At 42.7% G+C, this 25,869-nt stretch overlaps 1 protein-coding gene across 1 annotated transcript in view; it reads right to left on the bottom strand.

Annotated features, from left to right (window-relative positions):
* Positions 1–2,227: 2,227 nt before the first annotated feature.
* Positions 2,228–25,869, bottom strand: part of MAN2A1 (mannosidase alpha class 2A member 1) — a 108,795-nt gene continuing 85,153 nt past the window's right edge. Inside the window, exons 16-22 of the mRNA XM_066603047.1 lie at positions 18,014–18,125; positions 16,848–16,981; positions 14,149–14,290; positions 12,473–12,606; positions 10,719–10,913; positions 9,619–9,723; positions 2,228–6,705 (exon numbers count right to left, since the gene is read on the bottom strand). Of these exons, the coding sequence (XP_066459144.1) occupies positions 6,553–6,705; positions 9,619–9,723; positions 10,719–10,913; positions 12,473–12,606; positions 14,149–14,290; positions 16,848–16,981; positions 18,014–18,125 (975 nt within the window). The 3' untranslated portion in view covers positions 2,228–6,552. The remainder of the gene's footprint in view (positions 6,706–9,618; positions 9,724–10,718; positions 10,914–12,472; positions 12,607–14,148; positions 14,291–16,847; positions 16,982–18,013; positions 18,126–25,869) is intronic.

Here is a 25,869-nt window from a genome sequence, read left to right as displayed (position 1 = left end):
GCGCTTGCGCAGATGGGTCTTCTCCCTTTGGCTCGGCAGCAGCGGCGTTTTTGCTCCGCCCCCTTGTATGCATCATCGCGTAGCTCCGCCCCCGTCACATGTGCCGATTCCAGCCAATCAGGAGGCTACAGGGGATGTCTGACATATCTCCCCATAGTTCGAGAAATAGGGGGTGGGGCTAGTGGGTTTCCCTGCTAGTGGGGCTGGAGGGGGCAGCGCTAGAAGGGTTATCATAGTGATCCCTCTCTAGCCAAGTAAGTGGCGGGGCTAGGGGGTCTAGCCCCCCCCCCCCTCCCCTCACCCCTGGGAAAACCCACTAGCCCCACCCCCTAGCTTTCCAAATATGGGGAGATATTTCAGATCCCCTGTAGCTCCGCCCCACCTCCCCTCTCTCAGGGTGGGGGGGGTTTCTAGCCTGCTTTGCGATCTTCTCCTGTTGATTTCAATGGGGCCAGAGCAGCGGGCGATATCGCACATTCTTCTTTGCAATGCGAGGTTAGAGTGAAAACATCGCTAATGAGAATGAAACCATTGAAAGTCATTGGTTTCATTATCATGCGTTTTCACTCACTCTCGCATTGCAGGGAAGTCGTATGGCCAGTGAGTAAGAGCCCTTAATCACAGGGTGGAATAAGCACTTTACTCCCTATATCCTGGTTTTGATATTAGTTCTCTAATAATTTAGATTCCTAATAACTGCGTGACCAGGGAAAACGCGTTGAACAACTATATTAGAGAAACATAAGCAATGCATCAGAGAAATTGAGCAAACGTAGCCTTATCTTTGGAGTCCTGTACTTAGAGGCTGGATGTATTGAGTCCCAGCAATTGATGTGTTCGTTCTTAGTTCTGGAGTTTTAACAATATATTATGTTTTAAATATAAGGGATTTCTATTTCTGTGAAAGGAATTTTGGGCTACTTTAGATCCCTCTGCCCCGGTGAATTGTTTTGATAGCATATCAAAGTGTATGTGCTAGGTAGTCCTGCTCAGCTATTCACAGTGATGAGCAAAGTGAATGAGAAATTGTGGTATTAATAGTGCTTATACATGTAGAAGTTTGTGCACCATAGCTGGAATTGCGCAGCAAAACCACAGTTCTGCAGTGAAGAAAGCACCTGTGGAGAACGCAGTTGAAAACTGTTGCAAAACAAGAGGCAAATCACGAGTGGTTTTGAACACACAGCAAAAACCTTTATGCGTATGGGCCCCCCAAGCACTTACCAATGTTCTGACTAAAAGTAAGGTTGGACTCACACCAGTGTTTAAGCTTGGTTTTCCGTATCAGTTTTAATACTGTGCTCATTACAAAAATGTAACAGTTTCTTTTTAAAAGAAATAGAACTAGCTGAAGCGTTATTTGTTGGTGGTAGAAACTAATCAATTTAATACAGTTTTAAATTAGTCTCTGCTTCAAAAACAGAACAGAAATAATAAAGCCAAACTGAAGATGAAACACTAGTATGAATCCACCTTATAATCTGCAAGAAAAGATAGATATAGAAATACACAAACAGCCATGTGAGTGAGTAAATTTTGACAAACCTGAAGCGATATGATTGTAGTATTTAGCATTCTAAATGGGGGTGATGATAATTAGAGCTTTTATGCTAAGGCTATATGATATCCATATAATACGTAACCACAGACTACACACTGAGTATAAAAAACATTCAATGAAAAGAATACTAAAAAAAATACTAAAAACCTGACCTATTAGGGGTACTTGAGCACCAGAATTGAAAAACACTACTCCAAATGGTCTGTTCTAATGTCAGTTTTATTATAAATGGGTTATTTTAGTCTGTCATTTTTTTGCGACCAGATGGCCTGGCATATGGCAAGACGAGTTCCAAACTCAATTTTCAAAACAGTTGTCCAACTGTATGTAGTAACACACCAAAAATATCAGAACCAATTTTAAAACAATTCTAGGAATGACCCATGAAGGACATTCAGGCAAGAACCAAAAAGCTATATATTTTTTCCCTACATTTGAACAGACAATAACATCTGATATTCCAGAAAATGCACTAATCTGGCATATCACAGCATAACGTTTTATACTGGTTAAATCTGCATTGAATGTGTCATTTTCTTAAATCAACTAAAATATTGCTAGAAATATCTGAAAGGGTTGATAAAATAGCATCGTGTTGTAGGAATACCTTTAATCCCCCGACCCCCTTTAACACTCCAAAAAAAGTGAATAAATATGACAATAGAGTTTTATTAAAGGTAATTTTAATATTTTACATCTCCCAATGTAAAAATCATTTCAGAAAGTATCAAGTTTTTTTTATTCGCTTCAATTTCAAGAAATGGAGACAGAAAATAGACAATACAGCATGTGATAAAAATATTGATAGATGCTAAGAAAAGAGAACATTCTTAATATTTAGATTGTAGGAATCAAAAATGACAGAAGAAGAACATAAGATATTTTTTCTAGTAAGGATAAAACAAGATAAATCACACATTTCAGTCATTTGCTCAGTCATTATGCTTTCAATACACAAATATGGATTTGCAATGATATGTGTAACACTGCGCCCCGATTTCAAATCAACCCATAAATACTTAGTATATTTTTTATACAAATGCCCTTGGAAGATACCAATCGAGTTTAATATGTGATGATGATGGAAAGTATATAAATACATTGCTTAGCTATTTTGTGGGCGAGTCAATATTACTTTAAACCTAATTATCTATGAATATTGACCCCCACAATACAGTTCTGTCATCAGTATGTGACTGGTCACCCAAAGCTTGAACTTATGGAAAAAAGCCAATTTTTAGCTGACAGTGAAATTGAATTAGTAACCCGAAATATCCATAAATCTACTGCTATACAAATCTGAGACTAGGAATTAAATATTTGAGGACTTCATGCTGAATGCAAATCAAAACTTGAAAAGCAGTTCAAACATTACCGTATCTACGAGCCATGAATGCGTTTCATCTTAGTATCACAAATATTTTCTTGACTTGTTTTCTTCAAGAAGTTATTTATTTTTTGTTTTTAGCATACCAGGTGGAATACTAGTACAAGGAGGAATACTGTTTTCTGTAACACATTAACTCATCGTTCATCCATACAATGGTGTTTGAGCACAGAGTAGAGATGAGTGCTACAGTGGTTAACATTAAAGGGGGGGAAAAATAAAAATTACCAGTTGAACCTACACTCGTGAAATCATAACCTAATCTTATGTCCCACTATATTCTGAATTGGAACCATAGGGGAGTTACAAAAAGCTCAATAGTTAATAAGATATTAACTCAGTGTGGTTCCAGCAAATATTGTAGACAATGGTAATAAAAAAGGTAATTCCAGATACACTCCATGAATTGTAATCTTCCAAGAGGATTTGCAATTAAAAGGAAGTGCATGATACAGTACTTAATTTCACAATAGCTTCCTTTAAACATTGCTTTGCTTTACAGTTGGTCAACAGTTCATACATACAATTGGTCATTAGGTTTATACCAGTCACTACAGCTTGTTACAAATTACCAACACAAATGGGCTCTGTAAATGAACCATTTCAAAAACTCCTGCAAAACCAAGAAACCAAAAAAAGTTATTGTAGTTGGCAAAGTAATTGCTGCACTTTATTAACCAATAGTAAAGAAAACCTGAAAGCTGACAAAGCCTAAATCAATGTGATCTACTAATATATATTACAGGATCACATTGGATCATAACGGATCAGTCATATCTTGTGGATCCCGATTGCCAGTGTGAACAAGGCCTTAGAGTTCCAAAACAGTCGGCAGCTCTTCAAGATACTGGTGACCATGGCGTGACCCACCACGAAAAGAGGAAAGCACATTCTGGTACACAATAACTTCTGATACATTTTACTTGGGGTCATAAAATGTAATATGCAAGCATGCTTGGTGCAATGCAACCTGCAATTTTTTGGTTCCAAAACAGAAAAAAAAGACATTTAAACTCCTTAAGCCTGCACTCGCTGACATACAATATTCCATACAGGGTTAATAGGCGATTTGTAGAAGAATGTACTCCCTTGGCTTAACAATTGTTAATGAGAATTTTAGAACAAACCAAGATTTGTCTGTGTATCAGAAAGGTATTTATACATTCAGCAAGCCAGAGAGTTCATGGTAACACAGGCACACAGTCAGTCTACAAAAAGACTCTTCAGAGCATTGCTGGCGGCTGTGGATTATGCTAAACAAAAAGTACATAAGAAAAGTTCAAATAGAAACCAACCCCTCAAAAACAATGCAATTGTCGATAAAAAAATTTAAGAAGTAGTGTAAAAAAATAAGGCACATTATTGTTGCTTCGATATGTTCATTTAGGAAGAAGACATCTGGATTCTGTGATTTATCCAAATCACCTCCATGTTGAAAAGCAATGGAATAATTGCACATAACCCAAACTGATGTGTAATAAAACTATGATCTCTGGACAGTTAACCAGATGAGTTGGCAAAACGGAACATAAAAAAACTGCATACTGAATACTGCACATCATTTGTCTGTAAGTAAAGCATGTCATGAGATTTCATAGAATACACTGGGAGGGATTCTTAAAGAGTTTTCCCACGACTTAAAATTGCTTAACAACCATTCTGCCCTTGCTGGTAGCTGCTGACCAGGACATGTGACTGTTGCAGCCAATTACTGGCTATAGAACGTCATTGCTATGGCTAATGATTGGCTGCTGTACTTACAGGTTCTGGTCAGCAGCAATCAGGAAAGACAGAGAGGTTGTGAAGCAATTTTAAGTGGATAGAAAACCCCCTTTAAAATTGTGGAAGCAATTGGCGTCCAATGAAAACACAGAAATTATAGACGGTCAGTCTAATCATGATGAACAATGACAATTCTTTTAAAGTGAATCGGCCAACTTGAGTTCTACAGGGTGGTAACACCCAATAACTGACCAGCTTACCTGTAAGTACATTTAAAGGGGCTGTCCAGGATTAGAAAAACATATCTGTTTGCTTTCAAAAACCGTACCTAGTTGTGTCTGGTATTGCAGCTTAGCCCTATTGAAGTGAATCGGACTAAGCTGCCCACAACCTGGTATCATGGTTACTCTCTTCCATGGACAGTGTCACAGCTGTCATGTTAATCTTGGACAGCCCTTTAAAAGGTTGTCATAATGGAGTAAGACCACCTTCTGGACTCCTAAGCTAAGCAGGAGCGAGGATTTAAAGGGGTTTTCCAAGGAAATACCAATGATAACCTATCCTAAGGATAGGTCATCAATAGTTGATTGGCTAGGGTCATCAATAGTTGATCGGCTGTCACACAGGAGTGCGGAGCGAAAACTGCTGCTCCGATCTCTGATGTAGTAGTCCACTCAGAAATACTAAAATCAGCCCGCAATTATTCGCGCCAGCCACTACACAAGGGTGACAGTAGCAGATTCTGCTTTAAAATTTTGGCACTGACTGACTGTGGGTGCCGATCAGCAGGGGTCCCAAGTGGCAGACCCCAGACGATCAATAGTATTTCTCTGGAAAACCCCTTTAAATGAATTCTAATGAATCTTTTCCCACGAAACTATACATCACTCTGCTCAGCTCCTCCTACTACTATTCTACAACATATGGTCCACAGATACTGTAAAGTGACAGATCCACCTTAACATGACCATAGACGTGGGATTTTTGCTGTCAGATCCCACGGATATGCTGCATCACTTATGGTGCGTACCTAATGGAATTTTACCAACCCAATCCTTTATCCCCCACCAAGAGATCGGTGGCACCAGTTGTTTGGAAGCCACCACCTCTACGGTGACAACTGAAATCATCATGCATACTCTGCTAATATGAATTGCTGGGGCAGAGCTATCTTAAGCCTATGGCCAGCTTTAGTCTAAATGTCTATATACAGCACAGCAGCAGCTATAAGAAATACAGAACAGACAAAAAAATCCACATTCAAAGAAATCAAAAACCAAGCTTTTATCCTTTACATTTCTAAATTAGAATATAAATGTTTAACCATATTGTGCATCATATGAAGTGCACGTAGATCACTTTGATTTAATTCTGATTATTCTAATTCTATAGAAACATAGAGTTTGAGGCTTACTTGAAGGTATAATATAAGAAAGCTAAAATGAGCTGCGGCTCATGGCAACCGATGCAGTCAGACTAATCAACGAAAGGTCATTTTGGTTGCTACAGGCTTCAGATCATTTCCACCTTACATATTAAATAAGCCCCTTGACTCATTAATAGTTTTCGGTATTTGGCACAAGCTGCGAATCAAGTGCTTAACAAGGAACACATTTTGTAAAGCATTTTTCTTAAGTTGCAGTAGTAGATTCATAAATTATACAAGAAAGCAAATTACTAATCCATTAAACCTGAGAATACAGAAATGATGCTTTACTCAAATTCTACTGTATGGCAGATGAAAGAGCATGGCTTCCATTGGAGGTGTTGTCGACAGAAAACACTGAAAGCAAATTCTCACAGTGTCCAGAAGTTGGTATAACAATGTGCTTCTTTATTGCATGTAATACACAGGAAATGTAGATGTCACACGTAGCAAAGTTCACCTCAGCTTTATTCGGAATGTGCTAACGTCCATGGGGCTCATGTTGATAGTACTTAAGTTCTGAGCGTCTGAAGGGGAGTACATTAAGGATAATGTGGAGGATTTTAGACTCTCAACTTTGAATCCGTTAAAAAGTCCATGAACCTGCATCTATTTAAAAAACATAAATAAAAAAAAGTTTAGACACTTTACACGTCAGTCCACATACAGATCACACTTTCTATCTAACATTTTCATTCGCACAAGCTAATTCACCGAATGTAAACTTCCTGCAGTGCATTAAAACTACCTTCTCACAGGCGAGTACGATACCGGGTTGAGAAACGTGCGTTTTACCTGTGGATGAAAGGCATTTTTCATGCAAAAACGCCTCGCCCCACTTCTGGGAAATTTCGGCATTTGTTTCACACACGGAGGATCGGCAAAGGTTTCCCATTGATTACTCATGTGCACTGTAGGACTCCATTCAAAAGAATGGAGTTCATAGTCATGTGAGCTTTGTACTTCTCGCTACAAACAGAACTTGCGCGAGTTTCGTGCTCGTATGAATGCAGCCCTAGGGTCATTTCAGATGCCAGTTTTTGTGGCAGTTTTTCATGCAATTTTTAAACCAAAATTGAGCAACTAGAAGTCCTTCCTTTATATTTCCCAGTGACATCCAAATGGCCTTTGTAATGGTTAATGGTCAGATTTAGTCCTAATGGAAAATGTAAGGATTGCAAAATGTACACCAGAAGTGTGTTAGGTATGCCAGTCACTGTTTTTTTCACAAAGCTTAGGGTTAGGAGGAGTCGGAGTGTGCACTCAATCTCAAATGTAAAACAAAAATACATTTATTGAGCAGTTTTTGGAGTTTCACTTTACATAAAAAAAGAATACATGATCTGGTTTGGATGACTGCTTCAGTATACAACCATCCTGCACAATAGAGCTCATGTTGGTTCTAAATACAGAAAGGTGGTCAGTGTGAGCATTTAGAGGGCCCAATAGAGTAGGAAACCTGATTATTTTTTTTTAACCAGCATTAATGGGCAAATATAACATATATATTATTTGTATAGCGCCAACTTATTCCGCAGCGCTTTCAGGTAATTTGTTTATTAGGTAGATACTCATTTTATCGACCTCGGAAGGATGGAAGGGTGAGTCAACCTTGAGCCAGCTACCTGAACCACGCGGGGATTGAACCCACAATTTTCTAATATGTATTAATTATGTAACTACATGCTATGCCTCACATTTATCACCATAACATCTACAGGCTTGGCCACAGGTAAGTAGCCTGGCACCACACTCTTATGAAAGTAGTCTAAAAGAAAATCTGTCTTTGCTGCCCATAACAACCAATCTCAGTGCAGCTTTCACTTTTATACAGTTGAGGTAAAATGAAAGCTGCTCTGTGATTGGTTGCTATGGGCAACATTTTTTTTTACACCGCTTTCATAATATTTTGGCGCCAGTCTAATTTTCTGTGACCAACCTGTGCAGCACACTTCATTGGAAAGTTGTTTGTTGGGAAATATTTAAATATGTGCAAAGAATAAAAGAAAGGGCCTGGGGAGTATTCTGAAAAAATGTCACCAGAAGCTACAAAAGTAGGTCAGTGGGGCAATATGCAAAAGAAACCTCCATGTTGGTTTACGCTGAGCATTGTATTAAAATAGCTATAATGCAAAGCCATCAGCTATTATTCGTAATTCCACTAAGTAAAATTTCCTGAGCATGGATATTTATATAGAGGTTTTACAGTTGCTGTCCTGGAACGGGCTCCAGTTTTACAAATGTTTTCTCACCTACAGCGGTTGTCAAGGGGCCTTGTTCTGATGCAATCACCTTTTAACAGTGCTGCATCAGAAGCCTGGCATGGGTCGCGAGTGCTCAGCTGTTGGATACCAGCCTGGCACTTGCTCAAACAGCAGGGACCTGAGAATCCTCCAATCCCCGATGTTTAACACTTTACATACTGTAGTCAATGGAACTGCGGCATGTAAAAGGCTGATGGAAGGGTCGCTACGGCACCCAGATGCCTGAATAGGTCCTCTGGGTTTGCCAAGCTGTGTACCCAAGTCGTGTATTATAGGAATGATAAAAGACTGATATTCAGATCCCCTGGAGTAACAAAAATAAAAGGTTAAAAAATAGAAAAAAAAAAAAAAAGGTCAAAACCCCAGCTCCCTTTACTGTGTAAATCTTACAAATCTGGTATCACCGCGGTCACAATAATCCTGGAGGGAAAAAAGTAAGCTCATTACACGGTAAATGCTATGGGGAAAAAAAACCATGGTGAAAATAGCTATTTTTGTCCATCTTGACTTGCATTAGAAAGTGATAAAAAAAAAAAACATGTAGATCAACATGTGGTAGCATTAAAAAGTAAAACTCATCAAAAAAAAAAAAAAAAGAGCCCCGCCCTTCCTCACCCACTTCCCAAAGCAAAAATTAATAAGTTATAAAGTACATCAAGTACTCTAAATTGATGTAATTAGAAAAAAAAATTGTCATCCCGCAAAAAACAAGCCCTTATACGGCTATGTACAGAAACATTAAAAAATACGTTATGGCTCCTGGAGTGCAACAATGAAAAGAAAAAAAACAACAACTGAAAAAGTAGTTTGTTATTAAGGCGCAAACAGGCTTCGTCACTAAGGGGTTAAATGGCTTGTGTGTGCCATCTTTTTGTCAGTTTCCTTATATAGCATCAGACTTTATATTCTATTTATTTATCATCGCTGTTCCGGTTTTCGATGAAATGTCCCTTCAAGACAAAACTGCATCTTAAGACTCGCTGTGTTGTAACCCTCCACTCCCCAGGGGAAAAGAACATAAGTCTGGCAGATGACAGCTATTTAAAAGCATAAGCCCAGAAAAACCATAAGATTTGGGCAAATCTGCAGATTGTAGCTCATCTGGATCTCCCATACTCAAAATGCTGTGCCCAGCTATGCCTGAAAGGGCATCATTCAAACTTGTTCAACAGCTGGAGAACGCACATATGGCAGCAATAAACCCGGCATATGTTTACGTGAAATAAAGATGAAATGCTCAATTTCTCTATTACTATACCTTTCCCTGAGATGTAGAACAGTATAGCCCAAGGTCTTTATTTGCAAACTTGCAGTCAAATCCTTTCCTGTGAAGAATGAGCGCTGCCTCTTCTGAAGGTCCCACCTTAAAGCAAACAATGAACAAGACAGAATAGATTTACGAATGTGCTCTTTAGATAGCCACATAATCAAAAAGTCTGTGTGGTAAAGGAAAGCAGAGTGTCATGCTTACCTCAACACATTAAGGAAATCTAATGTTACTATTGAAATGGCTACCTTTAGAGACCGAACAGCGGTAATAATGACCACAGGCATTTTCCAGTTTCCTACTACTTCTCTGCATGTGCTAATAGGAGATTCATGTTTATCAATGGATTACTCCGATGGGCGTCCACAATGTGCCAAGCAGCACAAGAAAGTGGACATTGTGCCCATGGGACAGTTCGTTATAATATATGTTGTTCTCATAATGTAAATGGATGACTTTTCCACCCAATGGTAGGGGTCTTTTTCAAGTCTACAAATGGTGCAAAGTTGTGCATTATGAACATACCATATTAAAAATAAGTTATTCACCTCTCAACAATCATGGTCACCTTTTTTTGATGGTGAAAGATTGTGACCGTCTCCTCTTCAGATGTGTATCATTTTGATAATTCATCTTTTTTGGTGCACTAGCGGTCACTCCTTTTCTAATGAGCCAAAGTACAGCACATCAGCCTCTCTGAGGCGTGCATTTAGAATATACTTACATTATAACTTCTTACTGTTGGGGTAAGTGTAATAATATTCTTCTAGGATCCGTCTGATTTAGATACCAAACCCCAGTGATAACACATCAAAACGCAAGTGTATAAAATGATGTATTGTATATGCCATTCTGGTATGCAATTATTACAATTTGACTAAACTGAAAAAATGCCATCAAATTTGTCAATGTCCAAAAAAAAAAATCCCTCTGTTCTAGTCCCAGGCTCTATGCATATTGTACAGAAAATACTTAACATCGGCAACATACAATGTAGCCATCAATTTAGCACAAAATAATTGTGAACACATTTGTAGAAGAGAAGCCCTATTTGAAGAACACAGATGTTTAGAAGACAGGGGGAATCATACCTTTGCCTGAATTGTCCTCAGATTGACTAAGTGCATATCACAAGGCATTGAGGACTGGAGCAGTGATAGGGTATCTAGTAGTGGAGGAACACCGATATCAGCCATTACACCCATAGAGATTACAGGATGGTTTAAGAAAGATGACGTGACATGACTTAATAGAGATGGGAAGCTGACAGACTTCTTTTCTTCACCCTATTAGAAGAAAAAAAAGGTAGAAGACTTAAAAGTGTACCTACCCTTTCAGGTGTTTCAATATAAAGGTGTGATTAAAGGCCCTTTTATCTATTCATCCACATACTGATAGAAATATTGATATAAAATAACAATTTGAGAATTCACTTTATAATATCTAGATTTCAGCATTTCACTGTAAACTGCATTAATATATGGAAAGCAGTCAAAGGGGGAAAAAAGACTGTACTTCCCAACAAAAGTTCATTGTCCTTTCCCTACCAGATTAGATTTTAGGTGATTATTTCAACCACCCCTTCTCAGAAATGGGGGATATGTTTAAAGGTCTCAAATACAGCTAGGTATATCAGATGAAATACCTGAAAACAATGTGGCTGCATAGCCTGAATCATAATTTTGACATATACTGGTATGCGTTATATATTTTATGAGATACTATATTCCTACTTGAAAAGGGGTCATACGTGCCCTGAAAGCTATTGGAGACAGTCAGTATGTTGGCACTCCTGTTTAGCTGAGGTGCTAAGCCTACACTTGGGTGAAGTCCCCTGGTGCACGCACAGAGTCATGACTGACTTCTTGGGTAAGAGTCATGACTGCCTTCCCCAGTCATCTTTTTACGCCCCAGCAAACTGCTACTCATTTTACCGAGCTCGGAGGGATGGAAAGCTGACCCAACCTTGAGCCGGCTACCTGAACCACGCGGGAAGTGAACCTGCAATCTACAGGTCGTTAGAGAGACCGCATTTCTGCTGCCTTAGCACTCTGCGCCACACGAGGCTCAAGACTACACTTACTGCAGTTTTAAAGCCAGGTAGGTTGGAGTAAAATGCGTCAAATAAAGAGGGCTGCGCGTTTTAATAAATATGGCAAGTCATTGGATGTTTGGAAAGAAGGGGGGGGGGGGGGGGGTAACCTACGCAATATTAGGCTGGTGGTTTTTCGGTTATGGCTTCTTTGTAATAACCACCTCACCTTGCAGTGTATACACCTAGTTATGTAAAACCAAGCAGTATGTGAGAAACACACAGAAAAAACAAGTATATCAACAAATGCTTGACAAATAGCGGGAAGCTAACAGATAATAAGGCAAGAAAAGCTGCCAGGCAATGTAATTATAACTCACCGTACATGAAAAACTACACAAGAAAACACTCTATAACCTCATCTCCAAACTTGCTGTTTATGCCCATTGTTAATAGTCATGTTGGGAGAGCTACAATAGCGTAATTACATTTATTTCATGTCTTAGACAGAAATTTAAGGACAGTAATTTATCTAATGCTAAACAATCCGCCATATGTCATCCCGAAGGTTGACTCTTGAGCGGAGGCGAGCGACAGATCAAAAGTTATGTAACTAGAAAGCGTAGAGGGAAAATTTTGATAAATGTCATTCAGGAGAATCATTAAAAAGCAAACTGGGCATCTACTTGACACCAGATGGTGAGTGAAATTGAGGTGCACGCACCCTTCAATTCTGCCATCACCGCTGCGGACAATATTATAAGGCAATGTGCCGATACAGTGAGTGGCATTTGGACCATGAATTTGACATACCTCATCTACTCCAATCCTTTTCTCTAAAAGAAGTCGGAATAAATTAAATGTGATTTTGTTATCTTGAAGACCTTGCCCAAGACCACGGTTATCATCTTGCATCAGTCGACGGTCCATGAAAACTTCTAACTGACCTTGGGTGTAAAATGAGGCAATGGTTTACACAATCAAACGTCTGGAAACATTACATTTAAGCTGCAGTTTAACATTACGCTGCCTTCATTTTCTCTATAAAACAGATACAGATGTCAGGCTTAATAATCACTGGACCATTTGTAAAATTACAACAGAAGGGAAGAAGCAAGCGGATCAGAAAAAGAGAGCAATTTATTCCATCTCTTTAGACATGTCTCATTCTACTAGATTGAACAGTTGCAGGGGGAAATTGACTTTCACTGCCTCTTTGTTTCTTGATATACTATAATCTGACTGAAAAGGAACACAACGGTTGCTCAACTTCTGATCCCAGCTGATTAACCCCTTAAAGGTCATAGTTAATAGTCACAAGATGCCTGACAGATAAGGGAACACCCAAAGGTGTAAAGTTTTCTTCAGGTTTTACCAGATTTGCACAAAAGCATTAATAATCATTTTTAGTCTCTCTCTACTCCAAGTGCCATAACTTATTTTTCCCATCAGTGTTGCTTCTTCGCAAGTCAACTTGTAGTTTTCACTCGCAGTATTTTGGGGTGCACTGGCACATTAACAGTTTTTCCCTTTTTTCGGCACGGGAGAGTGAGCATAATGAACAGCAACTATCATTTACTTTATTTGCAATTTTATGTGAATGGATGAGCCTTTAATCACTCACATAATCCACTACAATACTTCTGTATTGCAGAGTAGTAGGTCTGTCCATATTTCACCAAAAGACTCAAATACATGGAAAAACTGGGAGTTCTAGTTACGCTCTCAGCTAAGATGGCAACCCATCAGCACCCCAGGGCATCCGCTCCTTTTGTAGGAGGACTCGTGTGCCAGTCATTGTTGACAGTGGTTAAAATGCAGAGGTGGAATAAACTTAAGTCTCGGCTGCTACTGCTGATCGCACTAGCGCAACTCTCAAGATCCTGACATAAGTATTGGTGCTTCACACTGCAGGCAGATGAAACCATGCCAAATGCTGAAGAACGTTGTATTCAAAACTGCACAAGCACCAACATGCTAATTTTGTGAAAAGTTAATCACGAGTTTCGTTAAGCTTTAAAAAGATAATATGAAAGGGATATTTTAGTACTTCATAGAAGATTAATTTAAGGAAAATCACCAGGTGCTAGCGAATACTAAAAAGACACCTTGTAAACAGCCCCCTCCACCCCAAAAACCCCACACATTGTGGCCAAACACTTCCAAATAATTATTTCTAGACTAAAACCAGTACGGGGTAACTTGGTTGCCACGCTTTCAATATGGAGATTTTAAAGATCATGAGAATGCTGCAAGTTTTTTTCCATTCAACTGCACAACCGTATATATATTTGTTTACTGACCCGTTACTGCTAATCCAAGTCATTTTATTGAATTCATTTTAAAATGAATAAACATTCAGCTCTCGGGTTTAATTAAATCAGAAATTACTTCGGCCAACGACTCTACATGAAGGCAAACAATGTAGCAGCAAAAGGTCACGTGGGTTAGGAAGAGTCAAGCATGGAAGAAGAGCATAATCAACTTACCGCTTCTCAAACTGGCAATGCCCAGAGCCTGTGCAGTGTGCAATGTTAATCGGCTAGAGCTATCCTGAATGTAAGCCATTGTAGACATGGGATATACATTAGCTTGGAGAGGTAATTTGCTCAAAGTCTGTCGTGGTTGAATCTGTCAAATATTTGGCATAAAATCCAGGTTAAAACCTTTCTTTTTTTCTCCGTATTTATTATTGTATTTGCACTTTTGGGTAATTTAAATACAAGCTTTATATACAAGAGACCTAAACAAAAGACAGGATATTCTACAGTAGTTTTGAGGCACTTGATTTAGTATGGGATTTATTATTATTATTTTTTTAAAGCCAAGACAAGAGGCGACTCCGACAAAAAGTGTGTCTTCTTAGAATCCACTCCGATTTTTTGGCTTAAAAAACAAAAAAATGCATGCTAAGAGACACATCAATTCTGCGCCATGAAAACAAGGGCTAACGGCATGCAGAGACATTAACTGTCAAATTAACCAGATTACTTGACGGACGTTAAAAGGTTTCTGCGGTTCTTTAAAACTGATGGCCTATCTGACCCCAGCGACCCCGCCAATCAGATGTTAACCAGGCATAGCTCCACACTTTTAGTATTACAATTCATTATTGCTTTGTCCCAGGCACAGCTGCTACCAAAAAGTATGTGTAAAACAGTGAAAGGGACATAGCAAACACTTCATAAAGCTGATCAATGGGGCTGCCAGAAGTTGAACACCAACCAATCTAATATCCTACGAACTGGAAAACCCCTTTAATAAGAAGAAACTCAACCTAAGTTTTTTTTTACCTCTACCAAGGTCTTCTAAACAATTACCGTATTTTTCGCCTTATAAGACGCACCCCCGTTTTACAGCGGGAAAATAGGGGGAAAAAAATCATTACTCACCTTCCCCGGCGTTCTGCGGCGCTGCTACAGGCTGTCGCTCCCTCCTGGTCCCCAGCAGAGCATTGCTTTCTGGACACAGGTCTTGAAATCCCCGCCTCCAGAAAGCTAATACTGAGATTGGCTAACACACACCGTCAGCCAATCACAGCCATTCAATGACACCATTGAATGGCTGTGATTGGCTGAAGGCGCACATGTGTTAGCCAATCACAGCCATTCAATGATGTCATTGAATGGCTGTGATTGGCTGACGGCGTGTGTTAGCCAATCACAGTATTAGCTTTCTGGAGGCAGGGATTTCAAGCCCCGCGTCCAGAAAGCAATGCTCTGCCGGAGACCAGGAGGGAGCGACAGCCTGCAGCGCCGCAGAATGCTGGGGGAGGGGAGTAATAATTTTTTTTTTGACAGGAGGAGAGAAATCTTCTAACTGATCACACATTTGTTCGTGCTAAATAAATCGCGATCGCGCTAAAAATGGCGATTGGAATGAATTTTCGGCACATTCGCTTTATAAGATGCAGGAACTTTCACCCCCCGCTTTGGAGGCGGAAAAAGTGCGTCTTATAAAGCTAAAAATACGGTAATTTATAGTTAAACTTGGGACCCATTACTCGTCGAAATTTAGATTTAGAGCCATTTTGCACGGTCAAGATTTCTAAATCGGTTCATGATTGCATGTACATAACCAGGACTTTCTTTCTAGCGCAACTCACCCATACAGAAAAGTCTGATTAACGTACAATTTTTTTGAACAATGGCCAGAATAAGAAATATATTTATAGCAGTTTGCTGGTGCAAATACATGGAAGATAATGGAGGTTCGCATGACTACCATATTTATAAAGCCCGTGAACCACTTTCCGTCACGAACAGATCTTTCAGAAAAACAGGCAGGGCTTCAGAGTCACTAGTCATCACTGTATTAGAAAACAATGCTAGGGCCAAACTTTTTCAGTTTTTTTTTTTAAAAAATAAGAAAAATCAGCTTGCAACCTGTTGATCACTTTGTTGCACTATAGGGAAACATGCAAAATAATATTGATAAGTCTCTACCAGAATTTTAAGAAAAATATCCTTTACCTACAAAAGTACAAGCACAAAGAAGCGGCATTAACTGTTAAAGGAAATTTACCGTTGTAAGTGACGACATATTTTTAATAACCTTAGAATGGCCACGCCAATAGCGGTGTGGCTAATTTACAGTATCCGCTTGCACAAGAATGCTCTTGGCTGCTCGTTATGTAGTAGACTACTACATCGCTCCAATCACTTGAATTGTACTTAAATTCCATGCATAGAGTGATCAGGAGTGCCACTATGTAGCAGAAAACAGGAGACCCTCATTCTAAGGTACAGACATTGTCAATCAACAGACATGGAATTAGGCCACCTGCACACGGGCGGAAATCCCGCGGAATTTCCGCCACTGAAAGCCTGCATAGGAGTGCATTACAATACGCACTCCTATGCAGACGGCCGCGGTTTGGCCGCGATAATTCTCGCGCGGCAAATAAACCGCGGCATGTCCTATTTCTGTGCGGGGCTCCGGTCTGCGCATGCGCCAGCTGACTGGCAGCCGGCACATGAAAGAGCCGGGGCCGCCGGGTGCGGGTGAGTACGCGCTCGTCCCTGCAGGCTCTCGGGTCGGGTCCGCAGCGAGAATTCTCGCCGCTGGATCCGACCCGCTCGTCTGCAGGCGGCCTTACTGTTGCTATGTATTTAGAGAGTTTTCAACAATAAACACTTCCTAGAAGAGAATTCACCACTGTATAAAAATTGGGGCATATGTATCATACCTGAAATCCATTAAGATCAGAATAAAACTTGTTCTGGGTGTTTATGTCTGACTTTATCCTCATGACAATCTCCCGATTGAATTCCCCTCGAATGTCAACAATATTAGTCACTTCCGGAGACTGACCTTCAAGACCTACGGGGTGTAAAGCAGACATGATAGGACATTCACCACGAATTGGAAGTCTCACAATAGAAGGGGGCAACTTACAAAACTTTAATCTACTGACAAGAAAGCAAAAAGTGGGAAGAGTGTTGATTAAATCACCAAAAATGTAGGAGATGCCCTTGTTCCATTTTGGGGATTTTAATCTTCAAAAAAAAATTTTGTTATCAGAATTATGTATCGATGTACATGGAGAAATTCCTTAGACATGTGTAAGACATGCACTTAGTTATCTTAACACAGGGATTATTTCCCGAATATTCACTGGAAACAGTTAATTTGGGCGATAGTGTACATACAGCCAGAAACAGGGCACTGTGCAAGTATTCGCTCACTTGTTGGAATCGCTTGGTATTTAGCTCATCTAAAAACGTAATTACTATGTTTACATGTAAACATGCCATCACTTACTTAGGAATGACTTTACAGTGAAAGGAGGCAGGCAGGTGACCGGAAGAGATCTCCAGCCACTCCGCCTCCCTTCTCTGAGCTATTCGCTCCGGTGCTTTCACACAGAGGAGCATAGTCTGTGGGAGAGCTGTTGGGCACTCATGCGCCCAATAGTCATCCCGTGTAAAAGGTACCTTTACCCTTCCATCTTAGTTACCACACAAAAAAGCCCTATTTAAGCCTTGCAATTGTAAATAAAAGTAAACCCTTGAACCTTTAGGCACCTAGTCAGTTTAAACCTCAAGGGCAAAGCCAATTTTTGAAATCAAATCTGTAATGGTTCTATCTATTCAAGTGATTCTGGTAGTGTTCCTCAAATCATTATTTATGCTGGCAGCAAAAGTAGACAAATAGGATTTGCGTTTCATCCATTTTTTTTAATTTTCTTTTTTTAATATGGTATAGAAACACACACACACACACACGTTACCATAGGTCTTTCTTTATCTTGAGATTTAAAAAAATATTTTTGGACACATTCCCAAGTTTAAAATGTTAACTTTTAAAAGTACAAGTCAGTGGTTGCAGGCACGGATTGTCCCAAAATCTTACCTTGAACATTATAAAGACGAGTTGCGTGGGTGACATGACTGAAGTAACAGACAACCTCACTGAAGATCTCACCACGGGTGACCCTTACAATTGGTGGATCAGACACATAAGGCTGAAAAGGAAAAGCAAACACATATACCTTTGAGAAAACAGGAAAAAAAAAAAAACACATTTATAAAACCTTATGGAAAACGTAATTTTTTTTGTGGACATGGAGGGCTACTCTAAAGTTTCTAACTAGTGACTTTTCGCTCTAGGCCACAAGCAAATAGTCAACCCCAACACAACTGAACCCTGATGTTAGCAGTTTTTATTTAACATTTTCCTTTAACATCCTAACTAGAGATGAGCGAGCACCAAAATGCTCGGGTGCTCGTTACTCGGGACGAAATTATCGCGATGCTCGAGGGTTCGTTTCGAGTAACGAACCCCATTGAAGTCAATGGGCGACCCGAGCATTTTTGTATTTCGCCGATGCTCGCTAAGGTTTTCATGTGTGAAAATCTGGGCAATTCAAGAAAGTGATGGGAACGACACAGCAACGGATAGGGCAGGCGAGGGGCTACATGTTGGGCTGCATCTCAAGTTCACAGGTCCCACTATTAAGCCACAATACCGGCAAGAGTGGGCCCCCCCTCCCAACAACTTTTACTTCTGAAAAGCCCTCATTAGCAATGCATACCTTAGCTAAGCACCACACTACCTCCAACAAAGCACAATCACTGCCTGCATGACACTCCGCTGCCACTTCTCCTGGGTTACATGCTGACCAACCCCCCCCCCCCCCCACGACCCAGTGTCCACAGCGCACACCAAACTGTCCCTGCCCAGCCTTCAGCTGCCCTCATGCCACGCCACACTCATGTCTATTTATAAGTGCGTCTGCCACAGGAAAAGCAGGCACACACTGCAGAGGGTTGGCACGGCTAGGCAGCAACCCTCTTTAAAAGGGGCGGGACGATAGCCCACAATGCTGTACAGAAGCAATGAGAAATATAATCCTGTGCCACCGCCATCAGGAGCTGCACACGTGGGCATAGCAATGGGGAACCTATGTGCCACACACTATTCATTCTGTCAAGGTGTCTGCATGCCCCAGTCAGACAGCGGTTTTTAATTCATAGACACAGGCAGGTACAACTCCCTATTGTGAAGTCCCTGTGGACCGACAGCATGGGTGGCTCCCTGGAACCCACCGGCGGTATATAAAAATATCCCATTGCATTGCCCAACACAGCTGAGGTAGTAATGTTGTGCTTAATGCAGGTGGGCTTCGGCCCACACTGCATGCCCCAGTCAGACTGGGGTTCTTTAGAAGTGGAAACAGATGCATTTACAACTCCCTGTGGACCCACAGCATGGGTGGGTGCCAGGAAGCCACCGGCGGTACATAAAAATATCCCATTGCATTGCCCAACACAGCTGAGGTAGTAATGTTGTGCTTAATGCAGGTGGGCTTCGGCCCACACTGCATGCCCCAGTCTGACTGGTAATATATACCTTAACAGTAACCTCGTTGGTGGTAATGTGGTGGTGACTGCGGACCTGGTAGCGCGGTTTTATGTAGTTGGTTTTCGGAATGTGGCCAGGATTAAGTGGGCCGTGGCGGGGGGATGGTGGTGGTGCTCTCTTGCTGTGTCGTTAAAGGTGAAATTCTTGGACTGCCACCAGACGGACCAATGCAAAGGTATTTGCCAAGAATGTTTTCATTGTTGGAGGAGGAGGGGGATGTTTTGGAGGCACTATGTGTCCTCTACACGTGTCCGTGGTTATATGCACCTTAACAGTAACAGCGTTGGTGGGAAATGGCCTCGCCGCCATCATGTCTTTGTGAAGCCTCTGTTTCCACACCCCAGTGACATACCATTAGCAGCGGTATAGGCAGAGCCCAGAATTATTAACATTTCAGCGGTAGCATTAGCGACAGGCCCCACTAACATATCACTAGCAGCAGTATAGGGGGAGCGCAGTCTTAGTTCCATTTCAGTAATAGTAGCACTCAAGACAGGCCCCAGTAACATTCCTATTGCAGCAGTTTAGGGAGATAACAGTCTCTTTCACATTTCAGTAGCTGCAGTATAGACAAGGCCACAGTTACATTTATGTAGCTAAAGTGTAGGCCAACCCCACACACCTTTCTGTACCATGAGTGCAGGCGAAGAACATAGAAATTACTATGATTACACTGTAGGTGAGGGCCCCAAAAAATTGGTGTACCAACAGTACTAATGTACCTCAGAAAAAATTGCCCATGCCCAACCAAGATGGCAGGTGAAACCCATTAATCGCTTTGGTTAATGTGGCTTAAGTGGTAAAACTAGGCCTGGAGGCAGCCCAGTTTAACGAAAAATTGGTTCAAGTTAAAGTTTCAACGCTTTTAAGAGCATTGAAACGTATAAAAATTGTTTAGAAAAATTATATGAGTGAGCCTTGTGGCCCTAAGAAAAAGTGCCCGTTCGGCGTGATTACGTGAGGTTTCAGGAGGAGGAGCAGGAGGAGGAGGAGGAATATTATACACAGATTGATGAAGCAGAAATGTCCCCGTTTTGGATGGTGAGAGAGAACGATGCTTCCATTCGCGGGTGCAGCCTACGTATTGCTTAGGTATCGCTGCTGTCCGCTGGTGGAGAAGAGAAGTCTGGGGAAATCCAGGCTTTGTTCATCTTGATGAGTGTAAGCCTGTCGGCACTGTCGGTTGACAGGTGGGTACGCTTATCCGTGATGATTCCCCCAGCCACACTAAACACACTCTGACAAGACGCTAGCCGCAGGACAAGCAAGCACCTCCAGGGCATACAGCGCGAGTTCAGGCCACGTGTCCAGCTTCGACACCCAGTAGTTGTAGGGGGCAGAGGCGTCACCGAGGACGGTGCTGCAATCGGCTACGTACTCCCTCACCATCCTTTTACAGTGCTCCCGCCAACTCAGCCTTGACTGGGGACCGGTGACACAGTCTTGCTGGGGAGCCATAAAGCTGGCAAAGGCCTTGGAGAATGTTCCCCTGCCTGCGCTGTACATGCTGCCTGATCTCTGCGCCTCCCCTGCTACCTGGCCCTCGGAACTGCGCCTTCTGCCACTAGCGCTGTCGGATGGGAATTTTACCATCAGTTTGTCCACCAGCGCCCTGTGGTATAGCATCATTCTCGAACCCCTTTCCTCTTCGGGAATGAGAGTGCAAAGGCTCTCCTTATACCGTGGATCGAGCAGTGTGTACACCCAGTAATCCGTAGTGGCCAGAATGCGTGTAACGCAAGGGTCACGAGAAAGGCATCCTAACATGAAGTCAGCCATGTGTGCCAGGGTACCTGTACGCAACACATGGCTGTCCTCACTCGGAAGATCACTTTCAGGATCCTCCTCCTCCTCCTCTGGCCATACACGCTGAAAGGATGACAGGCAAGCAACATCTGTCCCCTCAGCAGTGGGCCAAGCTGTCTCTTCCCCCTCCTCCTCATGCTCCTCCCCCTCCTCCTCAACGCGCTGAGATATAGACAGGAGGGTGCTCTGACTATCCAGCGACATACTGTCTTCCCCCGCCTCCGTTTCTGAATCCAAAGCGTCTGCCTTTATGCTTCGCAGGGAACTTCTCAAGAGTCATAGCAGAGGAATGGTGACGCTAATGATTGCAGCATCCCCGCTCACCATCTGGGTAGACTCCTCAAATTTTCCAAGGACCTGGCAGATGGCTGCCAACCAGGCCCACTCTTCTGTAAATAATTGAGGAGGCTGACTCCCACTGCGCCGCGCAAGTTGGAGTTGGTATTCCACTATAGCTCTACGCTGCTCATAGAGTCTGGCCAACATGTGGAGCGTAGAGTTCCACTGTGTGGGCACGTCGCACAGCAGTCGGTGCACTGGCAGATTAAACCGATGTTGCAGGGTCCGCAGGGTGGCAGCGTGCGTGTGGGATTTGCAGAAATGTGCGCAGAGCTGGCGCACCTTTCCGAGCAGGTATGACAAGTGGGGGTAGCTTTTCAGAAAGCGCTGAACCACCAAATTAAAGACATGGGCCAGGCATGGCACGTGCGTGAGGCTGCCGAGCTGCAGAGCCGCCACCAGGTTACGGCCGTTGCCACACACGACCATGCCCGGTTGGAGGCTCAGCGGCGCAAGCCAGCGGTCGGTCTGCTCTGTCAGACCCTGCAGCAGTTCGTGGGCCGTGTGCCTCTTATCTCCTAAGCTGAGTATTTTCAGCACGGCCTGCTGACGCTTGCCCACCGCTGTGCTGCCACGCCGCGTGACACCGACTGCTGGCGACGTGCTACTGCTGCTGACACATCTTGATTGCGAGACAGAGGTTGCGTAGGAGGAGGAGGGTGGTTTAGTGGAGGAAGCATACACCCCCGCAGATACCACCACCGAGCTGGGGCACGCAATTCGGGGGGTGGGTAGGACGTGAGCGGTCCCAGGCTCTGACTCTGTCCCAGCCTCCACTAAATTCACCCAATGTGCCGTCAGGGAGATATAGTGGCCCTGCCCGCCTGTGCTTGTCCACGTGTCTGTTGTTAAGTGGACCTTGGCAGTAACCGCGTTGGTGAGGGCGCGTACAATGTTGCGGGAGACGTGGTCGTGCAGGCCTGGGACGGCACATCGGGAAAAGTAGTGGCGACTGGGCACCGAATAGCGCGGGGCCGCCGCCGCCATCATGCTTTTGAAATCCTCCGTTTCCACAAGGCTATACGGCAGCATCTCTAGGCTGATCAATTTTGCAATGTGCACGTTTAACGCTTGAGCGTGCGGGTGCGTGGCGTCGTACTTGCGCTCAAACTGTGGCGCTAGCGACGTCTGGACGCTACGCTGAGAGACATTGCTGGATGGGGCCGAGGACAGCGGAGGTGAGGGTGTGGGTGCAGGCCAGGAGACGGTAGTGCCTGTGTCCTCAGAGGGGGGTTGGATCTCAGTGGCAGGTTGGGGCACAGGGGGAGAGGCAGTGGTGCAAACCGGAGGCGGTGAACGGCCTTCGTGCCACCTTGTGGGGTGCTTGGCCATCATATGCCTGCGCATGCTGTTGGTGGTGCCTCCCCAGCTGATCTTGGCACGACAAAGGTTGCACACCACTGTTCGTCGGTCGTCAGGCGTCTGTGAAAAACTGCCACACCGTAGAGCACCTTGACCTCTGCAAGGTGGCATGGCGCGAGGGGGCGCTTTGGGAACCAGTTGGTGGATTATTCAGTCTGGCCCTGCCTCTACCCCTGGCCACCGCACTGGCTCGGCCTGTGCCCACACCCTGACTTGGGCCTCCGCGTCCTCGCCCGCGTCCACGTCCTATAGGCCTACCCCTACCCCTCAGCATGGTGTATTACCAGTGATTTGATTTCCCAGGCAGGAAATAAATTAGCGCAAGCCTGCTGTCAAACGTAGCTGGCTGCGTATGATTTTTCTTTACATTCTCCACCCACCACACACGTACCCAGAACGCTGAGGACTGTCAGAGGCAGGCCAAATAGAATGTTTCCCTTTTTTTTTTAAAGAAAAGGCCCACTGACTATATTCAATCAATAATATATGTCTTCTGGCCCTGCAAATGTGTCACAGAACTGCAGGGTTGCAGAGTTATTAACTACAGCAGAACGGTGATTTCCCAGGCAGGAAATAAATTGGCGCAAGCCTGCAGGCCAAATAGAATGTTTTCCCTTTTTTTTAAAGGAAAGGCCCACTGCGTATATTCAATCAATAATAAATATGTCTTCTGGCCCTGCAAATGTGTCACAGAACTGCAGGGTTGCAGAGTGATTAACTACAGCAGAGCGGTGATTTTTCCCAGGCAGGAAATAAATTGGCGCAAGCCTGCTGTTAAACGTAGCTGGCTGCGTATGATTTCTTTACGTTCTCCACCCACCACACACGTACCCAGAACGCTGAGGACTGTCAGAGGCAGGCCAAATAGAATGTTTCCCTTTTTTTTTTAAAGAAAAGGCCCACTGACTATATTCAATCAATAATATATGTCTTCTGGCCCTGCCTACACAATTCTGTCCCTGTAGTATTACTGCAGGGCGCAATGCTCTGCACAGCCGATTTAAAAAAAAAAAAAAAATATGCAACACTGCTAACAGCAGCCTGCACAGTACTGCACATGGTTAAATGTGGCCCTAAGAAGGACCGTTGGGGTTCTTGAAGCCTACACTCACTCCTAACACTCTCCCTGCCTAACCACCACATCTGTCCCTGGACTATTACTGCAGGGCGCAATGCTCTGCAGACAGCCGATTTTGAAAAAAAAATAAAAAAAGGGCAACACTGCTAACATAAGCCTCCACACTACTGCACACGGATAGATGTGGCCCTAGAAAGGACCGTTGGGGTTCTTGAAGCCTACACTCACTCCTAACACTCTCCCTACAGCAGCTCCGGCACCAGCAGCACTTTCCCTCAGCTAACTCACAAGGCATCTGAGGCGAGCCGCGGGAGGGGCCGATTTTTATACTCGGGTGACACCTGATCTCCCCAGCCACTCACTGCAGGGGGGTGGTATAGGGCTTGAACGTCACAGGGGGAAGTTGTAATGCCTTCCCTGTCTTTCAATTGGCCAGAAAAGCGCGCTAACAACTCAGAGATGAAAGTGAAAGTAACCCGAACACCGCGTGGTGCTCGTTAAGAGTAACGAGCATCTCGAACACGCTAATATTCGCCCGAGCATCAAGCTCGGACGAGTACGTTCGTTCATCTCTAATCCTAACATTACATTTAGAAGGAAAAAAAAAAACAACGTGTCATTTCATCATATTGTAGATTCTGAATGTATGTCTTATGTAAATATGTTTCGCGCAGAGCTCAGTCACAAGTGCATTTTTAACGCCTTAATGACAAAAACTAAATAGTTTCGCCTCTTGTGTTCCAGCAGTTATAACTTTTTTTTTGTCAATGTAGCTGTATGATACTTTGTATTTTTCAGGCCAAATTCTAGTTTTTGAAGGAACCAATCTTGGGTGCACATAATGTATTGAATAATTTTTTTTACACATATATTGTTTTTTATTCCTGTTTTATGGAAGTGAGTTGGACAGAAAAACAGCAATTAAAAAAAATGAAATTTACCATGCTGGATAAACAATGTAATATTTAACAGTACGGGATGTGGCGATAATTATATGGAGGATTTTTTTTTTCTTTTTAGTATTTAAAGCCTTGTGTAAAGGGGGAGAAAAAAAAAAAAAAAGTTTTGAAGGAGAAAAAAAAAAATCTAGATGTCATAGTCAGTAATGACTGCAGTATCTGCAGGGCTAAATGGTGGGGAGGAGTGATTAGACGACCAAGTCCTTATCGCTCTATGAGCGAGCTGGCCACAACGGAAAAGCATGCGGCGAAGCCACTCCAAAACCCACAGCTAAGTGTGGGTTTTGAAGCAGCACTTATCCCGCGGAAATCTCGCATTTTTTCCGCTGCGGCAAAGCCGCGAGATTTTTGTGGTGAATCAGTCCCGTGGGAACCCAGCATTAGGCCTCATATCCAAGGCACACGCAGATTTTCATGTGGATTTAAGCAGTGGATGCACTGCTAGTCAGCATTAAATTGATTTTTTATTGCTTGCAGGAGATTGTGGATGCTTTTTTTTTTTACCGTGCAGACATGCTGCGGATCATTACATGGAAAAAATCTGCAACCGCGCCTCCCAGCCTTTTCCTAACCTTCTTAATTGAATTTAACCTGCAAATCCACAGTGCATCCACAATTGTATTTGCGGCTGCACTGTGGATCGCATGCTTACATATAGAGATAAATGGAGCCCATCCGCACGTCATCAGCAGTAAAATGGAGCATGCTGCAATTTCTTTCCCATGCGTGCAATCTGCAAATCCAATAAAATCCAATCTGCAAATGTTTATGCCCCCCCCCCCCCCCAATTCATCCCTATG

This window comes from Eleutherodactylus coqui, chromosome 5 (assembly GCF_035609145.1).
Source record: "Eleutherodactylus coqui strain aEleCoq1 chromosome 5, aEleCoq1.hap1, whole genome shotgun sequence".
NCBI lineage: Eukaryota > Metazoa > Chordata > Amphibia > Anura > Eleutherodactylidae > Eleutherodactylus > Eleutherodactylus coqui.
Note: the sequence above shows the minus strand (reverse complement) of the source record. Positions and strands in the feature narration are given on the sequence as shown.